We start from the raw sequence: 21,922 nt of genomic DNA, 5'->3' as shown, positions 1-21,922 counted from the left end.
TTTCTGATGCTTGTTTTTTAATCAGAGCTATATTCTACCTCTGCCCAGCCTCCAGTCACAGTAGCCAGGCTACAAGGTGTTTGCCAGTGGATAGTTGACAGTAACCTCTGACATGCAGTTTTAACTTCATGGAGCAAAATAAGGAAGGTTTTTCTTTTTGTGTTAAGGTCTTTCGTGCAAGTGCTTTGTACCTGCCTTGCAGTAAAGCTGATTGATTGACTCCAATCCTCAGATTCGTCATGAAATTCATCCAACAGCCATTCACTGCTTTATATATGACGCAACAATGAAATTTTCATTTTGATTATGATCCCTTAATTTAACCAGCTGTCATCCATAATGGCCACTAGCTGTTGCATCTATCCAAACCATAAAAAAATCACTCTTCAAACAATCATTATTTAGAAAGTTATGAATTTGCCGCAATGATGTGAAGCTGGCAGGCTATTTAGAAAGAACAAGCTCTACCTGAATTGCTAGAGTTAAAATCTTTTCCTCCAGGGAAATGCAACCTAGAGAAATGTTTCACATTATCCCAGGAAAAAGAGCCATGCTGAAAAGATTAGAAACCATCCCCTGCACACATGCACACATATGCTCACATGCACGCACGTTCTCTCACCCCTAACAGTACTGTGGGTAGCAGAAGGAGCAGTGCCCTTTCACAGACTCCTGCCTTGTGCTCAAAGGAAATGCAGCAGACATTTAAATATTTCCAAACCAAACATGACATCCTGAAGGATTCTCCTCCTGTGGCTTCATTATCTGCTTGCATCCGTGTTTTTAACAATCGAAAGAAAGGCTGCAGCAGGCAGAGCCACCCTAGACAGGACCAGAAAGGGGAAGTGGAAAAGAAAAGAGAAAAAATTTAATACCTTAACTCAGGCTGCCCTCATTTTCTGAGGAGACTGGGTTTAAGTCATGATGGCTGAAATTTAGAATAATCATTAAAACAAACCATCTTTCTTTTCTAAGGTATCCCATCAAAGTGTATAGCTTTTATATGTGTTGTAAGACTGCTCCTGCAAAGACAGTGGCAAGACCTGATCATTCCTCCAGAGTTTAGGGACCAGTTCTTCTCTAAAACTGCACTTTTCCATTTGCTTTCCAATAGGAAAATCTTCTTATATGACCTTGGGGCCCCAGCAGGGTCTGAGGCTGATGTGATGAGCAAGCTGTTGACATGAGTAATGAGTAATAGGCTGATTCAGACAAGTCCTTTTTCAGTGAGTGCGAAACATCATCTGACCCTCATCAAAGCCTGAGGAGATCCTTCCAAAGGGTGTTTCCTACATCACCTGCCTTCACAGTGTCTCCCCTTGTCCCTAACCCTCCCTGGAATTTTGCTTTAGTTTTGAGCATCTTCACACCAAACAACAATACAACCTTCCTATTCTATTCTCCCTGATGGTTTAATGCACCTATTACAATGAAAGAGTATCCGCTGAAAAATTCCCAATAATTTCCAGTGTGTGTGGAGGGAACTGTTAATAGTAACAGAGCATTGCGGACTTACTGCCTGTAAACATTTAGCTTTGGGGAAAAAAGAGTAATCAGCAAGGAATTTGGCTTCAAAATCAATGGCATGATAGTGTGTGGTCAGGCTGCATTCCCCAGTGCTGGCTGAGTAGAGCCAGAGGGGTTGTGCCTTGCTGATGTAAAGTGTCTGGAAAGCATCTCCAGTACAATTGCTCCAAAGATGCCATCTCACTTATAACACAGGTTAGCACAACCTGTGAGCTGGGCCAGCTGGGGCGGCAGAGCCATGGGGCGGCAAAGAGACATGGGCTGACTGTATGGGCCAGCCCTGCTGTTTGCCCCTTCCCACCACTGCTGGGAAGCTGTAACGCTGGGATTGGGTATGAGGCTTGCAGAGAGAGGGAACAGAGGGAAGGCATGGAGGGTGGGATTCAGATTTGTCTGAGGGTGAGGTGGAGAGAGGAAGAGAAGAAGCCTGAAGCAAAGGAGATGAGAAATGAGAAAAGGAGGATAAGAACAGCATCCTTGTTCCTTGCTCCAGCCCATGTTGAGCAGCTCTCCTCCCACCAGATATATGCTCTGGTTTTTCACCTTGATAATGTGGTCATCCTGTAAATAGACTAATTTTATTTTTAAATGTAAGAAGTATCTCTACCTATGACATGCCTGTAGGTATTTGCCTTAGCAAAACCATGAGCAGCTCTTAATACTACAATATCATGGCCTTACTTGATAGACTTTGTGTGTATGAGTCAGCCAAGATAGTTTTTTTGGCAGTTTGCGTTGCAACTGAACACAGTTCAAGCTCTGAACACCAGCTTTGGTGTTGCTTTATGTCATGAATAACCTCCTGCCTTGCATCTATCTGGATTACCCTGCTGAAAAGGCAAAAGCTGCTTCAAGCACACCAGGGAACAGGCTGAGGTAAGGGCAGAGCAGAGATAAGGAGAAAGACAGGTAAGGGACCCTGGGCACAAGGACTCTGGTCCCCTGGGCTGGGGGGGAGCATGGGTGGAAATGTTGGCCTGACCAAACAAAAAAAACCACATCAAGGAATCAGCCCAAGGGCAGAAACTGGCTTCTCGCTTCAAAATCCTGCTTTTCTTTGCCCTGTTGCTCTTCCTGTGCCCCCACTCCGAGCATCCAATTTGAGCTCAGACTACCTGCCTTCTCCAAACTGGGTGCCACGAGATACTCTGTATCCCAAAAGCCCTGGGAGTGACGGGTGACAAACAACCTTCAAATTTAGACAACAGGCTTCTGACCTGAAAGATCAGTTATCTTGCTGAAGTGGCACGTGGTTCCATAGCAAAGGTGTCTTGGGTTTCCCAGACAGAAACTAAGGTTTTGCCTTGATAGACAACATGCAGTGTGCCACTCTGCTGCTCATGCTGGTGCTGTGGCACTAAATCTTAGTGAGGATCTGTCACATCTGAGTCTCTTTCTATGGCTGGGAGGTAATTTCTGGGTACTGGCTGTCCAAAGGCTACAGATGAGCAGTTTTACAGCCTCAAACTAAACACTGTGTCTTTCTTATTAGGAGAGTTGCCATCACCAAAGTCCAGGATCCACTGGCTGCTGACATTTACATAAGAATTTATGGCTGTAATAAATTATGCCTCATATTTTCCTTATTTGGAATATTTTTGGAGAATCTTTTCTCTACATTTTTTATGGCAATGTACTAGACTATATTTTAAAGGACCAGAAAGACGTTAATGTTACCTTTATTGCATAAAGAGCTCGGATATAAAGCTTTCCAAGAAGGGAGGTTTTGGACAATGCAATGCTATTTATTTACTTTAGCCATTTTATAATACCCTGGCAGTCTAGCCCAATGGTGAGGTCCCAAGGAACTTTGATATTTAATTTCTTTTTTAGCCTCTGTGCACAGGATGTACTTATTTCACTGATAAGACAATAACAAGGCCTTTCTGAAGGAGCAAATCTATATTCTTTCTACATGGCTTTATCTCTGCAGACAGACTGCAGGTATAAGGAAAACAGGAATACTGAGGGCATTAGGATATCTAAAGCTCATCTTTAAAGGAATCTGCATTTTTGTGTGGTAGCTAAAAATGTTTTGGATAGGAGATACCATATCCCCATGTCCCCTCTGTGCAGGGAAACCATGTATATTTCAGTAAGGATCTGATATGCTTGTAGTAATGATTTTAGCTATGTAGAAATATGCTAGAGAAAGCAATGTAAAAGGCCTGAGGGCATAAACAGCAAATGGCCTATCCAGGGTAAATGAAAGATCATTTTCATCCCCATGTAGATTTCAATTTTCTCCCATCCATTCCCACCTTTCCATTTTATGAATTTCTACATTTCCTTTTCCAGATTGAGCTTTCAGGGATTGATGGCTGTTCCTTTCCTGTCGTGTACCAAATGGGAAGGACTTCTCCCAGAGGTCAGATATCTCAGCCTCCCTTCTTTATTCAGAAATGTCTTCCCAGCATCATCATCTTATTTACCCCTTTCAGCTTTTTTGGCTTTCCTAATTTCCTAATGCTTTCCTTTCTTTGGATTTCCCATTCTCTTTCCTCATCTGAGTGATTCCAGTCACCTCTCTTTTGTCCTTTTTTATCTCCTTTTTATGCAGCTGATTTCATATCTTTTCCAGCTCTGACCTCATATATATTTCCCCATCCTACAGGTCAAAAGCCATTCTTTTTAAGTTCACTTTTCATAAAGACAGACTCCTCCTCTAGTCATTTCTCTGGATTTTCCTGCTTTCCAGATACATTATCAGTGACACAACCCCTAGGTGTTACCTCACAGGAACAAGAGGATGTCATGCTTTTCAGGTCCCCAAGCGATTTTGAGTCTGTAAGCTGTAGAACCACAAGTGAATATCCCTGACAGCTGGGATGGGCTTGGTCACATCAGCATGCCACAGCACCGAGCTATGAGAAGAGCCTGTACCCATCTGCTCATGTCAGCATTACCCCCCATGGCCAATGTGCCTGCTGCCCTCCCTTGCCTCTCCATGGGCAGCCCTGCCCTGTGCTCTTCATCTTTTCAGACTAGGGACCACCTCTTTTGGACTGGATCTCTGTCTTCAAATCCCTCTGCTTCCCCATGACTCATTTTACCAAACTGGTTTGACTTCGATCTCAGTTGTAAGTCCCCTTTCGTGGGAGATCTGTAACCAGACAATACATCCAGCAAGGCAGTTTGGCCTTTTAAAAACAAAATAGGGCTTTAAAATCAAGAAGAGCACATTGCTACGATAACTGGGTTAAAATAACAAAAGAAGGCCTGCGCGCATGAACATGACTTAAGTATCATTCTTCCCTTGTAAATTTTGGGCAAGTTCCACTTAGTCTTGGCACCTCAGTGCTTGGGCTGGGAGAGGCAGGACATGGCTCTCTGTCGGAAATGGTGTTAGATGGGAACGTCTTCCAGCTTCGGGGACAAATAGGACTGGTGACACACCAGCTCACTCACCAAACAGGCCAGTGCTGGGAGGACCACACACTTCCAGGTCCCCTGGGCACTGCTCACCATTTCTGGGGACATTTTACAACCACCCTTATTGCCTTTCCTGCACATTTCCTCCTCCCTATCTCCTTTGTTTTGCTGTGTACAGGGAATATCAAAAATAAAAGGTTCAGTCACAGATGTCATACCAAAGAGGGGTTGCTTTTTTTTTGCATCTTCACTGCATCTTCATATTCGCTGTTTTTTTTCCTTTTCTTATGTCTTCTTACTGATCACTGTTTGCACCCATTATTAACAGGAGCATTTATTCACAAAATCCTGATATCTGCAAATGTATAGTATTCCCAGTGCATTGGACAAAGTGATTTTATAAATAAATTGTTATTGATAGTAACAACTTATTATATTTATAATATAATGTATATATAAATATATATTATACCATAAATAGTATCTGATCAGACTGTAAACTTCTCAGAACTTTTGTCATAGGATTTTTTTTCAGTTATGCTAACTCTGCTCAAATGATTAACAAAAGCTCACACAGTTTTTGCTTATTCGCTTACTTAGCACCAGTATAACTAAGATGGGAGGTTTATTCATGGGCTTGAAATGCACTGTATACACCCTGGGAACTAATCGTGCAATTGCATCTAAATAGTTCCAAGCTGATTTCTGTACCAAAAAAAGCCCAAACAACAATGGACCTCCAGCATCCACCATCCTTCCATTAAAGGCCTTTGATAAGATTTTGGTTAAGTCTTTGCTAAAGACAATAAAGCTGTCACATGATGATGAACCAAAAGCTAGTGAAAGGGATTGGAGGCAATAAGCAAGAAAAATGGCAAAGTTATGTCCCAGAAAAATGGTTGGCAGAGAAGTGCCAAGGTCTGGTGTTGTTTAACATACATATTGGCAGCCTGGAAAAGGGAATGGGAGTAAGGACATGAAATGTCTAAATACCAGTGAAGTTATTTATGTTAGCCGTAGCCTGGTACTTCAATGGGGATGCATGTCAATGGAACTTAGGCAAAGCTGGGGAAGAATGAATAAAATGGCAGATAGAGCTAAATTGGTGGCACATGCAATATAGCACATACTAGAGGGGAAGGCAAAATATTATTGTGACTGAGAGCACTCAAAATGAACTCTGGAAAAAGACTTGGGGCTTACTGAAGGCAGCTTAGTAGAAACTTTTGCTCCCTGTGCAGCTGTGAGCTGTACATGGAGAGCGATGGGGACTATACAGCATGACGCTAGAAGCCAGTAGTGCAATTTTGTCTATTACTTGTTTTTCAGGACCTGACATCTTAGCCAGGATTCATCTCACATAACTGGAGAGCAGACATCTACACCTGACCCCATCACCTGAACTCTTTCACAGCCAACAGAGAGAATTGTGCGTGTTGAGGTTAAGATTCACATTGTCCTAAAGCAGAGATCTCCAAGAGGTCATATCACTCTTCCTCTGATGCCTATGTTGATGACTTTTCCTGTAGAAGGAGTTTTGACTACTAGTTTTAATGCTATAAAAACAACTAGTTCAATGCTATAAAAACCTGCAGTCTACTGCCTAATCAGGTTTCGTTTCTTGTGAGGCAGGGAATAAAATAAGCACAGTAAGATTCTAGGTGGCAAAATGTCTGAAGATGGTGTTTAGCTGCCTCAGGAAGGGGACAAAAGCAGATGTGGTAAAACCACTTAAATAATAATAAAAATCTAATTAAGATGAATCAGTAGTTCTGTCTTGGCACTAAAGTTAAAAGAAACACAATCAAAATGCACAGAAAGAAACCAGTCTTTTAGATACTACTTAAACAGCCTCTGATATGCCCCAGCACGGGATGCCAGAGAGTCCAGGAGCTAAGTTCAAAGCTGAGTGCTGTCTTCACCCTAAGAGCAGTTGGTGCGGACGCAGGTTATCTCATAATTGCCTGCTGCAAAATTTGTTGATCTTCAGAAGCACCTGGTACTGGTGAAATGGGCTGAACAGGTTGAAAGAGTATCTTATATGTGTGCAACATTCACCTACAGGCTTGGAAAAGGTATCAGTGCTGAATTTGGTAGGCAGTTCTTAGTGGGAATCTCGGGAAATGGATGCCCTGGCAAAATTAGGTACTATGACTGGTCTTCCTAAAACAAGGAATGACATTCAGGATGTAGATCACACCCTCCAGAGGCACTTCAGTGTGAGTAAGCAGGGGATGCTAGACTCCTTGATGTTTTTTTTTTAAGTTCCCCAGTGTCCTGTTCCCCTTCAAACATAAGCTGTTGGGCCACATGGGCTTTGAGTCTGAGCTGATAAGGATCTTGCTACAAGTCCTTAAGGACAAGTCCACCTGAAAGAGCATGAAAGCATGTGCACTTTATGGGGCAGATGGGGTTCTTTTAGGTTTCCACCTACTGCTTATGTCTGTAACGGTTTGAAAGAGCTGTGTTAGGTCCTCTTTCTGGTGAAAGAAATACACTTGTGAATGACAACTGTGCAGGCAACAGAGGAATTTATTACCATCTCCACAGACCAGGCTATGCAGAATGCGTGCTATAAGTGGAGGCTTTCCTAGCTCTGGGGGGTCCTCTCTCTACTCTCCTTGTGCTCAAGTCCCTCCTGAAATGCTGAGCTTGGGACTTTTCTTAGCTGCATGTTTCTTCTTCTGTTTTTATTTTACTCTGCATTCAAAAGACTACATAGTGAGAAAGCACTCTGGTTGTTTCAATCAGTGTACAGGAAATGAACAAGCTGAATAGTGTGTTTGCCAGGACACAGATCTTTTTGGCATATCTAAATCTTGTCTGGACTATGGGCTTGCATCACTTTTAGCCATTACTAGCCAACCATCAAAGGCTTTTTCATACAGAAGGGGAGCTACGATTTGCTGTGGTGCATGCTCCTGACTAATAAATATGTCCTGAGATGCCCCTGGATGGGATGGTCTGTTTCATATGTGCATCTGTTTTCTGGTTTTCACCATTGAGTGTGGTTACTGACTGGGGACCCTGGGGGTACCTAGATCCAGAAACAGTTATGTGGAAACTGCTCAGGTATCTTATGCCCTTCTTTACTGCTTTTTGAGCCATCCCTGGGGAGGCAGCCAGCCCCAGGGTGAAGGGCAATGGTGGCTGAATAGAAAGATAAGGTACTCCTGAGATGTACAGGAGTATGTCAGCTGCTTACTGCAGATGGTTTTCTAATCAATGAGAGCACAGCCTTTCAATCACATTTCCCTTTGAGACTGAAGTACGGGGCCAAGAAGGAGCTAATCAAATATACTACTACTGGCAAATAGAAAAACGTGCCCATATCTGCTGGGCTAAACGTCAGGTTTGTCCTTCTTTTGCTTTTCCCTATGCCTCCCTCGGGTCTGATCTGGTGAATTACTATGAGTCTGCCCTCATATATTCTAGCTGTATTCTCTTTTGACCTCTTCCTTCAGAAACTGAATTGGAGAGTTCCTGTTACTTCCTTTAGAGAGCAGGAACATAGGAGAAGAGAATCAGCAGGCTACAGTAAAAGAAAAAAACTTCAGGAATCCTAGTTCTTTTTTTGGATTTGGGAAACAAGCACATGTGGATGCCTTTTCTTTTACTGAAGGATATCTTTAAACCCTGGTCCTATAGTAGCCCTGCAGTGCAAGCAATTCATCTGTAACAATAAGGAGGAAATCATGAGAAAACATAAAGGAAATGTCAAGAGCTTTCTGAGATCTGCATATCTGGTGTTGTAATATTAGAACAGAAACAGTAATGTATGAATCATTCACAGCCATTCCTTACCCTCATCATTTTGGTAACAAAGGCCATTGTCTGAAGTAGTATGGGAGCAAGGCTTGTAGCCCAGGATTGAAAGAAAACTCACTTGGCAGGGAGAAATCTCCTGCGGTAATCAACAGTCACGGAAAGGTGAGACAGGACAATAAAAGAAGACTGAAAATATCAGACGTCTAAGGCTAACACATGGTGGCAGAATATCACTCCACACTCTCTTGGCCAGATTAGGCTTTTACTGCTGTCATCACTTTCCAGAATATTCACTGCTGTTACCTTCACAAACACAATGACATCAGGCATCAGCTGCTCCAGCTGAGGTCCATCTTTCTCCTAGTTATGGTCTTGCTGTGGGCAAGCACAGAGCTGTGGTCCTTTTCTATCATGGGTGGAAGATGAGGCTTCTCTCACTGGAGGCTGCTGTGACATGCAGTGGGCCAGCTGCACTTCCCAAGGTGTCTGCAGGGCTGGGCATTTGCCATCCTCAGGGGAGTCTTCAATTGGAAGTAACCAGGGATAGCATAGTCTTCTGGAATCCAGGCTGTTCATCGATTTTCATCGAAAAAAATAATGCTTCTAGAAAGAAAAGATATTTGAAAAACTACAGCTCGGCACGTGTCTCCACACTGCCTACTGCTGTAGCAAGGCTTGGCTGCTTCACACATGCCTCTGTGTCAGACAGGTTTCCCTAAACAGCTCCTACTGCTTTCTTGACAGAGCCTCTGAGCCTGCTGAGTAACTTGGCAGTCCTGCACCCTGATTGTGCTTGTTCAGACTATTTGGACACTTTCAATGAGTAGCCAAGCCAGATTCCTCCTACCCCTCGCTCCTCTGCAGTCCTGGGACAAGCCTCTGCTTGATTTACTGGAGGTCGCTTATCTTGAGCTACTGCTCTTTTCCTGTTCACTTCTTGCTGCTTCGTACTAAGCAAAACCAATATATTAATGTATTCAAATGTCCCAGTTCCCATATCAGCATGGGTATTTGTAAATCATTGCAGCGCATCTCTGTTTCTGCCTCAGAAGGGAAAAAGGGGTGCACTACAGTGAGGGGATCTTCTCATGTGTGAAAACAGGATTTAATGCACTATATGAGGAGCAGAACTTAATGCCTATTTTTAAAGGAACTTATAATTCTGCCTTTCGTAGTTACATAGTGGAGCTTTCCCATGATGCTGCAGAAGTTAACCTTATTTGTGCATCTCTTTTATGAATGATTACCCTGACTTGATAGTATTCACATCACTCCCCAGTATCTGTACCTTTTCTATTACAGCTCTGCCTGTTAAGTCACCTGAGATCAAAGTATACTCCTCCACTGCTTTTCTGGTGCTCCTTGTCCTCCCAGGTGAACAACTCTGCTCTCCCTTCATTAACGGCCATCTAACCTAACCAGCACTAAGAGAGACTACCACGTGCCAAAGCAGATATGGCAGAGGCTGGAAACATTTCTGTGTTTTGGCAATTTTAATGATGAAGGCATTTTATTCCTTTTTTAGGAGAGTGAATCATGCTGCTGACTCTAATCTTCACTGCATCTTCCACCTCCTGCTTGTTCATATTCTCTCCACCGGAAAGGATGAGAGGCACTGTCCTGTAACCAAATAGCTGTCTCTAAGCCACCAGCAAATGCTCTGCAAGCCACCAGTGGTAAACAAATCTCTGGCAGAGAAACCTCCAGATGAAAAGTCATGAATACAAGAAGGCCCAAGGCCTGATTTTAAAGCCTTGATTCTGCAAGTAAAATTGTCCGGGAGCTTCCATCATGCTTTGGATCCATTTTCTAACATTCAGCTGTCTCACAGCGAAAAGCTGCAGCCCTTTAACATAAGGATTGCCTAGTCACAGACACTGCCCTGTTTAGTTTCAGTCAGCTTTGGGGAGCTGATACCACTTTAAAGTTAGTCATATTGGTGCAGCTTGCAGCTGTATGTGTATAAACGAGGGATTACAGTGATGGAGTGTCCATAAACACCAGTTATGCAGTTTGAACTAAATCACACCTTTCATCATATCGGAAAACTGTTGTGCATGAAACCCAGTCTCAGAGAGTAATTTTAAACTAGTTTGAACTGATATAAAAATAAAACGGACAGATTTTTCATTGAGTAAAATGTGTTTGGTATGTGTTAATCAGGACAGGTATAAACCAATCCAAAGAGGGTCTCTGAAAATTAGATAAGTTTGTGTACATAAAAGAGTTCAGTAGCTCAGCTAAATCAGTTATAAAACTTCTAATTTAAACTAATGTTACCTATATTTGGACAGTGAGAATTAATGGGCTGCAACTCTACTGCAAGTAAAATGTTACCAGTGGGGATCTAGTCCAGGAAATCTGTCCTTTATCAGTTCCTCAAAAGCAGCTCAGTCTCTTTTAATTACCCTGAAAACATCAAATTGCCTGTGAGCCTCATGGTTCTTTGCACAATGCTGCAAATTCATTTTGCGATGGTTGAAATAACCAATGTAATGCAGTTAACATTTCTCCATAATCTCCTAAATAAATCTAAATCCACTGTTAAAATGCCTTTAATTCCAGCTGTAGTTTGGTAGTGGTATCCCAAAAAATTTTAAAACCTTCTCCTCTTCCCAGCGTCTCTCTTTTTAGAAATGACCAATGGAGAAGCCAATACAGTTCTATAAATAATTATTGGTTGAAAACAAGCATAAAAAGGAGGCTTGAAGTTGTTTAATATTACAGATGTTTTGGAGCTCTATTCAGTAGTTGGCAAGTCACACGAAGCTGCTCTGAATTCTTTATAATCTAGACACAAAGATCATTGAACTCTGAGAGAACCTCTGGGCTTTTATTCAAAAATATGTTGGCTTCTATTTACCTCTTTCTTCATTTGTATCTATCAAATGGCTCAATATATAAATAAAGCCCGGGTGTTCTTATTAGCTAAGGCAGTATTTCATGCAGATTAATGCCAGCAGGTTTTGTAAAATACATCTCTATTCAAAGCTGAAGTGTGTTTTGAATTAATTTTCATCCTGTATATGAATCAGGTATATTCTACTCCAGTTCTTATAAAGAGCTCAGCTGCAGCACATTGGAGGAACCTGTAGTGTTTCATTTTAGTCCCATCATCCTTCTTCAGCAGAGCACTTTTAACCTTAAGCGTGTGCATAATCCCATTGACTTTAATGGGAGCACTGACAGGCTCAGGTATATTAAAATTATAATCAAAACCAACACCTTGCTTTCTCAGGGCCTAAGTGACATACCTAGCATTTTATTAAACAGGCTTATTTAAATACTATCTCATGCATTTGTTATAAGCAAAACTTTCTTGTCCAACAAAATCAAGTTTATTGTTATTGAGTGAAAAAAGATAATTATTTAAATCTTTACTTTTCTTTGCCTCCAAAGCAGGGTAAAACTCTCACAGTAAACTGAAAATACTGTGTTGGCTAAAAGTACTTTGCCAGCTGAGCCAAAACACAGCAAGATATTAATCTGGTGCTGGTCTTAATAGAATAATGGGCAAGGGGATTTAATGGTGTTGATAAACTGACTGTTTTAAAGAATGCTTTGGTCAGCTACCAGCTAGAAATTCAGCATCCCACATAAGATATCTCCGCATTTGGCTAATTTTGCCGATGTTGAATTGATTGTTCAAATGATCCCAGCTTTGGAGTGGTTGAGTGGTTTTTTTCTGTGTAATATAAACACCCTCACAAGCAAAATCCCTCCACTGAGGCAGTAAGACTGTGATGAAACCAGAGAATGGAGAAAATATATATGTAAGATTATAGCAGATCACATGCAAACTGTTTGAGGCACTCCAGCGTGATTTCATTCCCATCCTGCGGAAACTCTGCCTAGTGCGCTCTAATAATGGAAATGTTTGGATTAGTCTACATTCAATCCATTTGCCTTAGCGCCTCACCAAATGTGAGCTACGCCATCAGTCTAGATGACTAATTATTTGTAATTTAATTGGAGATTTCTCATAGCTGTGGCAGTCTGAGGTCATTAGTGAGGCAAGGTTTGCGGGAGACGCATTAGTAATGCACTAGAACAACTGATTTTGTCGGAAAAACTCGTGCAGCTTTTTGGATACATAAGCTCTTCATTTGAATAGACCAGAAGTGTACCTGGAAGCTGTCTGCTCTTATCCTCGTTTGTGCTCACCTCTAAGTACAGAGTGGTTGTACAGGCTGAAGCCCTAGGTGCAAGTCAGTTATGATGAGATTTTGAGACTCAGTGGAATTGCATGACTGTCATTGGGTGCTACTTGGGCTATAGCACTGCTAAAGAAAGAGAAAGCTATCAATTAAGCATCTTGCAATCCACACATAGTGGACAAAGCAGTCAGTGACATGTCGGTAGGCAAGGAATGAAAAGAAAAGGTAACAAATGATAAAGAGAAAGTGCAGATACTGTTCTCATAGAAAAGAGCAATGACTAAGAAACCTGCAGAGACACAGCCCTTCACGATTTTTTAACAAACTGATGCTCATTTTAGAACAGCAACTGCAGGTTTTCCTACAGCATGACTAGCAAATACATGCACAATTTCGGGTATATCCCCCTTAGCTCGTCCACAAAGATCTGACTAAATATATACACCTAGATTTCTAGTTCTGTTTTAAAGCCAGAAATTTCAGCTTTCTCTGATGCTGTAAGTCTTTCGGAGTCTCAGAGATGAGCATTGCATCACTAGTGCTTTGATTAGAAATCTCAAAGTGCTGGATCTCTAACAAAGACGGCTGGGGGCTTTTTCCAAAATGTGAAGTATTTGGGCATGTTCACTGACTGTTAACAAATGTAAAGAGATGCAAAGAACTTTTAACTGTATGGCTAAAACATAAATACATTGTCCTTGCAGTGGCATAGCTCTTGGTCTTGACTCCCACTGGCTCTGAGGCCATTAGAGTTCTTTAGACTAAACAAGAGCTGAATTCCTAGGGTGGAAGGTACTGCAATAAAATCAAATATCAAAACAAAATCAGATCAAATTAACTTAAAAATCTGACCACTTTTTTCCTCCCTGTCATTTGCAAGTCACCCTTAAATTCAAAAGAAAGAGCTGGGTTCATTTTACTGACAGCACACAGAAACATACCGGTGTCTAAAGAGCGCTGCTTCTGAAACACCCTTTGTTTGGGAAGCTTTAAAGGGGGAAAGGAAACCTTAATAGTCTTAAATTGCTACGGGAGAAGACAGAAGCCCAGAACTGAAGGATGCCCTAGCAGATCCTTCCCCTTTCTCAGGAGTAACGGCAAGTGTGAGCGTTACTCCCGTTTTCTGGGGTATAATGGCATTCAGAAGCGGGGGGAAATAATAAAGTACAAATCGCAGCGCCAACATCGGGGCGGGCGCTAGCGGGCCGGGGCCGCTGGAGGGCACTGGCGCCCCGCCGCCGCCGCCGGGCCGGGCGAGGGGAGGCCAGAGGCAGTTTTTTTCTCTTTGAGGTCCTGTCATTCCTGTGTAAACAAGTTACGTTCAAGTGTTTAGGATATAAATTACGACCATGCAGGCTTGCCTCGGAAAGAATGTAAACACAGCACTGTGGTCGGAGCAAACTCTGAGACTGACTTTATAATTTATCACAGGCCCTGAGAAGCTCAGGGAAGAAAAGGGCATGTTCGAGCATAAATATGTATTTTAAAGGATGAAGAGTTTTATCTCTAGGTATAATTACACAGATATGATTTTATATCTCTGTGTGTATGATTGCATTTATATATCTGTGTTCACATACAACATTCTGATGAAACTCTCTCTCTCCCCAGGGTCCGGGCGCGGGCCCGAGGGCAGTCAATCCAGCTTGGCGGGGCAGCTCCAGCTTGAGGGGCTCATTGGGATACCGGGGATCCTCCATCCCCTTCATGGGGAGGGACGAGCTGCGCTGGGGGTGGCGAAGAGCTGCCACACATGGCAGTTACCAGGCCCTGGCTGCGGCCACCCCTGGCCGAGGCGGGACATGCCGGGTGGGTTCAGTGAGCATCCACCGGCCGTGGGGCAGGCCCGCCTGTGGATTCTTCAGGATACACGGGGAAGAAGCTCCCTGTGTCCGGCAGCGCGGGGCACCTCTGGCGGCATCTCGGGGTCAGAGATTGTTTTGCCTGGGTTGCTTTCGGGGCCCTTTGTTATTATATTTTGTTTCTTCTTTTCTTCTTCTCCTCCTCCTCCCCTTTCCCTGGCCACGGCATTGCCGGGGCTTCCCCCCTGTCCTTATCAAGCCACGGTTTTGCCTTTGAACTCTCTCGCCGCTCACCCATGACCTGCTATCCCTGCGCTCTGCACGGGAGCTTCTGCTCCCCGCACCTGGCTAAGCCCCGTCGGGGCACAGAGGGATCCGACGGTGCGGGACATGGAGACCTGCGGACACCGGGAGCCAACCCTAAAGAGCGGGGAGAGCGCTTCGGGCTCGGGTGACCCTCGAAGAGAGGAGGAGCAGGCAGTCTAGAACCTGCTGCTTTTGCGGCCGCTGCCCCCGTTATTTCAGCCTACCCCAGCAGCGGGAGAAAGCAGGGTGAGGAATGGGTGAGAGAGGGAGGTGCAGCCCAGAGACCACTGCACTGGCCTCCTTGGGTCAATCGCTCACTCCCCTCTTCTGCTTCCAGCGGCTGGAGGATTTGAGGTTGCAGCTTTATCGATCTCAGATGCTGGGGTGAAAGATTTTACTCAGAAGGAGCAGAGAGAAAATAAGTGTTTGTCCGGTGCATGGTCGTTTATATACATTTTATTGGAAAAAAAAAATTTATACATCAAAATATTTTGGCAAACTGTAAAAAGTATACATAAGTGCAAATATATTCTCCTTTTAAAGCAATAGTGTGTGAGTATACACGAGATTTATTTAAAATACTTTTTTAAAAAATATTGTGGTAGAAAACAATTTTTGTAAAAATAAAAAACAACACATTGTATTGCTGCAGTACTGGAGAAAAAAAAAAAAAAGAACTTTTCTTAAGGTCTATACGCAAAAGGGCTAAACAATACTGTTTTAATAATATCGATCAGTCGGTGCTGAAGTCCACACAAAGTGTCCTTGGTGGGGCTCAGGGAGAGACAAAAATAAAGAAGTAAATTTCCTGCTAAAGCAGCAACGGAAGGGGGAGTCCTCGCAGGCGCTGAGCTGGGAGACTTATTTTTCCTATTCAAAGGCACTTTGTCCTATAAAAATATATTGAACTGTCCCTTTCCCAAAGCTCGATTCTTTAGGAGGTCACAGAAAGGTGTTTTTCGATTAAGGTGGTCAGACTTGGCATAAGGACACTTATGGCCCACCATACTCAACACACCACAGAAGGCATTTTTCTTTTAGGAAGAGCTTTGGAGAATTATATCGGCTGTACGTGTCCTTCAAGGGGTAAAGGGGGACCAAAAACATCACTTCCTTAGGTAATTCTGCTAAGTGACTCGTGTACTATCAATGCTATCAGAGTGCACATTATATTTGATCTGCGTGGGTCCGTCTATACCTCGGCTCTGTTCAATGCCACCTAATTGTCTCTGTTGGGGCGCTGCCTTCACATCACGCAGGGCTTGATGTCCTGACAGACGCTTTGATGGTGGTGATGGTGGTAGTAAGATCCACTAGCGGACGGGTGAAACGAAGAAATACCATTAAAATTGAGAACAAAATCTTTCCGGTCACACACAGGGGAAGGGTGATGCTGGTAGCGAGGCAATCCCACTGCAAGAGAAAGAAATAAGAAGAGATGCTTAGAAGTCGGGTGGCTCTACTCGGGGGGAGCAGCTCTATCCCATCACCTGCACGGAGCAGCGGGTGCGCACAGCAGGGCTCACACACTGCTTCCTTTCCCCCGGCCCACGCTCCCCATCGTGAGGTTTGGGAGCTCCTCTCTGGCTTCCCTAGCAGCCGAAGGGGGGCTCCCCGGGGCAAAGCCTGCCACGCTTGCCGAGAGGGAAGAGCGGCGGGTCCCATCGCCCCACGCAGGGAGAGGACTCGGATCCCGCGAAGACCCACACCGCCCATATGACCCCCGGCGCCTGCTCCACGGGGAAGGTTCGGAGCCGCACAACCGTGCAACGGCGGGCCGAGAAGAGAAGGGCGGCGGCGGAGGTGGATGCCCGCCGCCGGATGCACGGCCTCATCCCGGGCTCACCCTGTCTCGCAGCATCCCACCATACATCCGTCCCTCCCTCCCACGGGGACACAGGCACGGCTGGCGCTCGGCTCCTCTGCCTGCGGGCACAGTCAGGTCAGCCGCGGCGTAGGGTGAAGTGTGAGAGCGTGTGCGTGTGAGGAGGCGATGCCAATTGCGTGGTTTTCTGGATGCACCGCAGCCATTTGAACCTGGTTCCCGTCTTTGCTCACTCTTCCCACTCCCCATCCCGCTCCTGAGAGGTTTTTGCTTTTGACTTGAATGGCTGCAGGTTGAATTCTAAACACAATCCGTCTGTGCGTTGAGACTGTATTTATTTATATGTGTGTGTGTGTGTGTATGAGCGCTCACTCTTATTCGCGTGTGTTAAACATTAGATGTAGATCGAAGACACCCTACGGTTCATCATCAACAAGCGAAGTACACCCCTGGCACCGACCTTGCACACCCCCATTTTCATTTCCCACCACAGCCTAAGGCTGCCCTTCAGGGGACAAGTTTCGAGGGTCTCGTGGGAGATCCCTTCCTCAGGCAGCGCTGTAGGGCTATACTGGGATCTTTAGTCTAGCAGGGCTCCTGCTGGATTCGGAGGGAGGAAAGCGCCGCTTGAGCAAGGCCCGCAGAGTAGATAGGGCCAGAGAGGGATTTGGGTTGGCGTGTGGATGTCAAACTCGGCTAGCGGGACCTTGTCAGATCTAACCGAGGTCAAAGGAAAAAAAAAAAAAAAAAAAGAAAAAAGAACAAAAGAGAGAAAGGGGGTGGTGGGAAGATCAAAAGAAAAAACAGGAGAGTGGGAAAAGGGAAAAGAAAACACAAAAAGAAGGAGCCATCCCGGTTTTCCCTTCCCGGCATGCGGAGCCCTTCGGCGGCGGCGGCCGGCGGCTCGCTGAGCCCGTCTCCTCCGGCACTGTCCCCTCCTTCACCCCGCAGAGCTCACTTTATAAAAGTGATTATTTCGCTGGATTTCCTCGGCTTTCTAATAACCCTGCTGGTATGCTCACCATAAACCGGGGCACTTTATTACAATCCTGATTCAATCATTTAGCAGGATTTAATAGCGTGCGAAAAAAATCCGTCTCCCCCCACCCCCCAGCTTCAAAATCCTTTTAGCAGAACCGAGCCTCCTGTTTCCAATTTTTTCCTCTCTTATTCTTGGGTCTGATGCAAATTCAGGGTTTGAAGCCAGCCCTGTCGCTGTCTTGACTAGAGGATTATTGACCGATCAGCAGCGATTGCCACCGAATTTACCTTGCAATTAGCTAAGAGAAAGGGAAAGGCAAAATTCACTTGCTACTGCTTTCGTGGGGAGAGGAGAAGAAAGAACACTGCTGATAATAAATATGAATGAACGAGCTCGGATCGGTTTTCCCAATCTCCCTTCACTCCACTAAAACGTTTGCGCCCCAGAGATTTTACATGGCACACACGAATGAGGTTTGGATCCACGCAAAAGAATAAAGGGTTCGGGTTTTTCTTTCAGTTAATCAAGGAATGTGGACGGCTTCCACTAAAGTCGTGGGCCCGGATCCTGAGGCCGTAGAAAATAAGTGGAGAAGCGCCGTTTTGCAAAGTGGTGGCATTACATCTAGACTGATGGAAACGGACGCTCGTCGTCGGCATTAAGAAAGCGTCCATCGATCTGTCTGCATGTCTATCCGTCCTTGAACAGAAACAATTCGGACTTAAACAGCCCCAGCCTCGGAAGCTGTAGTGGAGGCTCCGCGGGCATCAGAGCCCTTGCTCTCTCCCTCTGTGTTCTTGGGCTGAAAATTTCTCTCGCAGGAATGGCCTTTCCCACCTCGGGCCCCTAGCAGGAGGATGGTGCAACCACCTCCCAGCCCCACTCCCCGGGCCAGTCCCACTCCCGTGCCACGCGTGGCCCCATGGGGGCCGCATTGGGTGAAACAGGGGAAGAAGAAAATCCGACAGAAAGAAAAAGGAAATAATAACAAATAATAACAAATAATTAATTAAATAAATGAATGAATAACAAAACCATAAACCCACCAAATAACAACAACAAACCAAAGCAGAAATTCCTAACGGTAAAGGTAGGTATTTCAGCGGAGGACGGATGCCCCTGTGACCCGCCGGCCTCTCGCCCCGGCCCTCAAAACCACGACCTAGATCTCCGAAAAGTGGGTTTAAACCCCAGCAACAGAGCCCCGAGGGCACGGGGGAGGCAAGCTGGGGACGCCCAGCATCCTCGCACCCGCCTGCGACAAAACGCCGATGAGGCGGCGACCGCTTCGCTGCCGCCTCTCCTCTGGACCACACCAGGCTATTTGGGGTTTGGGGTTATTTCTCGCGGCCGCTGGCTCTCATTCGACACCCCGAGTCCATTCTGCGGCGATGGCAGAGCAGCTTCCCCGGCTGTGGGGAGGCCGGGGCAGGCTGCAGGGCTCACCGAAGGACAGCAGAGTGATTGACAGGCACCCGAGAAGGGGGCGGGAGGGGACCCAGAGCTGAAGGTCGCCTGTATTTGTTACTTGTTGAAATTCCCATAAAATTGAACAAGACCCCGCTCTCATAGGGGTTAAGTCAGGCTAAAATCCTCTTCGGTGTGGTCCAGCCCAGACTGTCTTTGTTTGCTTAACCTCCGGGACCCACGTTTAAAAGGGCTATTTGGAAAATTTCCCCGTAAGAGCCCAACATCTTTTACCCATTTTTGTGCTCGGACTTTTCTGAGCAGACATTGTCTGTGATCACCGGCCGGGGGGCGTGGGGGGGTGGGAGACAGAGACCAGAAAACTTTTTCCCTCCAGTTGCAGAAATACACTGGATCCGCTTTAATCTCTCTCGCATTTTTCAAGACACGCGGTGGTGTTTGCTCTCTTTTTTTATTCCCCACCCCCCCTCATTTTTTCTTTTTCTTTTTCTTTTTCTTTTTCTTTTTCTTTTTCTTTTTCTTTTTCTTTTTCTTTTTCTTTTTCTTTTTCTTTTTCTTTTTCTTTTTCCTTCCCCCGCAGGGTTTAGGGGATAATGTATAACGCCTCCTTTTGATTACTACCTCGCCGCGGCTCCGCGGACTGCGATTTACCGAAGCGGCGGCGATGCCTGGCGGCGCTCCCCGCTAAAGGAAGCCGCAGCCCGGGTCAGCTGGGCCGCCCCTGTCCTGCTGCCGCGCGCATGTCGCCGGCTCCGGGGGGGACGTGCCAGCCGCGAGGGAGCCGGGACGGTGACGGAATGGAGCCGGGCTTTCCTCGGAGCGCTCCTCAGTGGCTCTGGGCAAGAAGGAGGGATGCTCGCAGCCGTACCCACAGCCCTCCCAGACAGCCCCCCTTTCCCGAAACAGAGCAGCTCCAACCCACGCGTATTTTCCTCCCTCTTGCAGACAATGCCCCTCTTTTTTCTTAAGCCGCAGAAGGTCGGGGGTTCCCCACACCAAACCCTCGCCGCCGGTGAAACCCACCTCCGGCGCCGAGCTCCCAGCCGCCTCCCCCCGAGCCCCCCAGGTCCCTACCTGAGAGGTCGTCTCGGGGGCTCTGGTGCAGGTAACCCTGCTCCAGAGAGTAGGAGGGCACGCTGGAGTGGATGCCGGAGGAGGCGGCGTTGGCGGCGGGGAGACCCTGCTGCTTTATGTAGGGCGAGGCCCCCGATGTTGTCCAGTGAGCCGAAGGGCTCGTGTAGGGTGAGTGGCATTCGATGGCACTCGCCATGGCCGGCGAGGACGGCACGGGGCTGCTGCTGCTGTCGGGGCCATAGTCCCCGTTGGCAGTCACAGGGCAGCTGGCCATGTAGGTCGAGCCAGGGTTGGGCGACATGTGTGGGACGTGGTGGCCACCGCTGAGTCCCTCATAGCCACTGGCCATGGCGTTGGGCATCATGTCGAGGTTGTAGCCGTTGGAATGACAGGCGAGGGAGGCGGGGGGGCCCTGGAAATCGAAGCCCTGGGGAAGGATGGAGGCGCCGAAGCCCAGCCCGTTCATCATGCGGTACATGGGCTTCAGCGCCTGGCATTTCCTCCTGAAGCCGCGGGGCCGTCGTCGGAAGGAGCCCTCCTCGAACATGAACTCGCTGGCCGGGTCAATGGTCCAGTAGTGGCCCTTGCCCGGTCGGCCCAGGCCCTTGGGCAGCTTGATGAAGCACTCATTGAGGGAGAGGTTGTGGCGCACAGAGTTCTTCCAGCCCTGGTAGGAGCCGCGGAAGAAGGGGAAGCGGGCCTGCAGGAACTGGTAGATCTCGCTGAGGGTCAGGCGCTTGGAGGGCGAGCTCTGTATGGCCATGACGATGAGGGCGATGTAGGAATAAGGGGGCTTCTCGGGCCGCCGCAGCCCCGAACTGGCCTTCTTACTCTTGGAGGACGCCGCCGCCGCCGAAGAGGAGGAGGAGGAGGAGGTGGAGGTGGAGGAAGAGGAGGTGGAGGTCTCCAGGGCGGAGGAGGGCGGCCGGCTCATCTGGAGAGCTCCGGGAGCCGGGCTGCAGGAGCGGAGAGGGACGGGGGGCTCCAGCTGCTGCTGGCCGCTCTCGGTGGTCATCTGACGGAGGGAGGGGAATGGGGCAGGGTGGGGTGAGGCTGGGAGGGAAGGGGGGGAGCCGGGCGGGGTGGGTACCGGGGCGGGGGATGCCCCGCAGGGGGAGAGCGGAGGGGCAGGGGGGCGGTGGGAGCCTCTGTCCTCCGGGCACCTCCTCAGAGCGGCGGGCGGCGGCGGGGCGGTGGCAGCGCCCTGCGCATCCCTCCCCGCGGTCCCTTGCGCAATGGCTCCTCTGCTTTCCTCCGGAGCCAGCCACTGGGCGTGATGGACCAGCACAGCCGCGGCACGGCCCCGGCACGGCCCCCGCCCTCCTCGCACCGCCCGCAGAGGCTCCGCTCAGCGCCGCTCCGCTTCCTCCTCTGCCCCCCACCTGGGGACCATCCCGCAGTCTAATCCGGCAAGGGGAGGAAGCGCAAGAGCCCCCCCTCTAATCTCTTCCGCACTGTTATTCTTTCATAAATGCTTTTTTCTTGCGTAAAGGCACAGGCGACCGCCTATCAGTTCCTTCAATCTTGCCCTTTCTTCCCCCCACCCCTTTCCTCGCAGACCCCCCTGAATCCGGCCGAGAAATCAGCACAGAGAAAGGGGGAGTGAGAGGGGGAGCGAGAAAGACCACCCCTTTTCCAGCTGGGCTCTGTCCACCCGTCATCTGGGCAGGAGGCGCTGCTG

General features: G+C 47.0%; 1 protein-coding gene across 2 annotated transcripts; it reads right to left on the bottom strand.

Annotated features, from left to right (window-relative positions):
* Positions 1-16,178: 16,178 nt before the first annotated feature.
* FOXF2 (forkhead box F2) lies at positions 16,179-21,256 on the bottom strand. 2 transcript variants are annotated; one of them, XM_065669294.1, is made up of 2 exons: positions 20,242-21,256; positions 16,179-16,345 (listed from the first exon to the last, which is right to left on the bottom strand). In XM_065669294.1, the coding sequence occupies exons 1-2, from the start codon at positions 21,254-21,256 to the stop codon at positions 16,179-16,181; spliced, it is 1,182 nt and encodes a 393-aa protein (XP_065525366.1). The 2 variants fall into 2 exon arrangements, with proteins under 2 accessions (XP_065525366.1, XP_065525367.1); XM_065669295.1 differs by lacking the exon at positions 16,179-16,345 and adding an exon at positions 19,755-20,002 and having other exon boundaries at positions 20,242-21,248.
* Between the last annotated feature and the right edge of the window lie 666 nt (positions 21,257-21,922).

The sequence above is a fragment of the Lathamus discolor genome, chromosome 2 (assembly GCF_037157495.1).
Source record: "Lathamus discolor isolate bLatDis1 chromosome 2, bLatDis1.hap1, whole genome shotgun sequence".
In the NCBI taxonomy this organism is placed as follows: Eukaryota; Metazoa; Chordata; class Aves; order Psittaciformes; family Psittacidae; genus Lathamus; species Lathamus discolor.
Note: the sequence above shows the minus strand (reverse complement) of the source record. Positions and strands in the feature narration are given on the sequence as shown.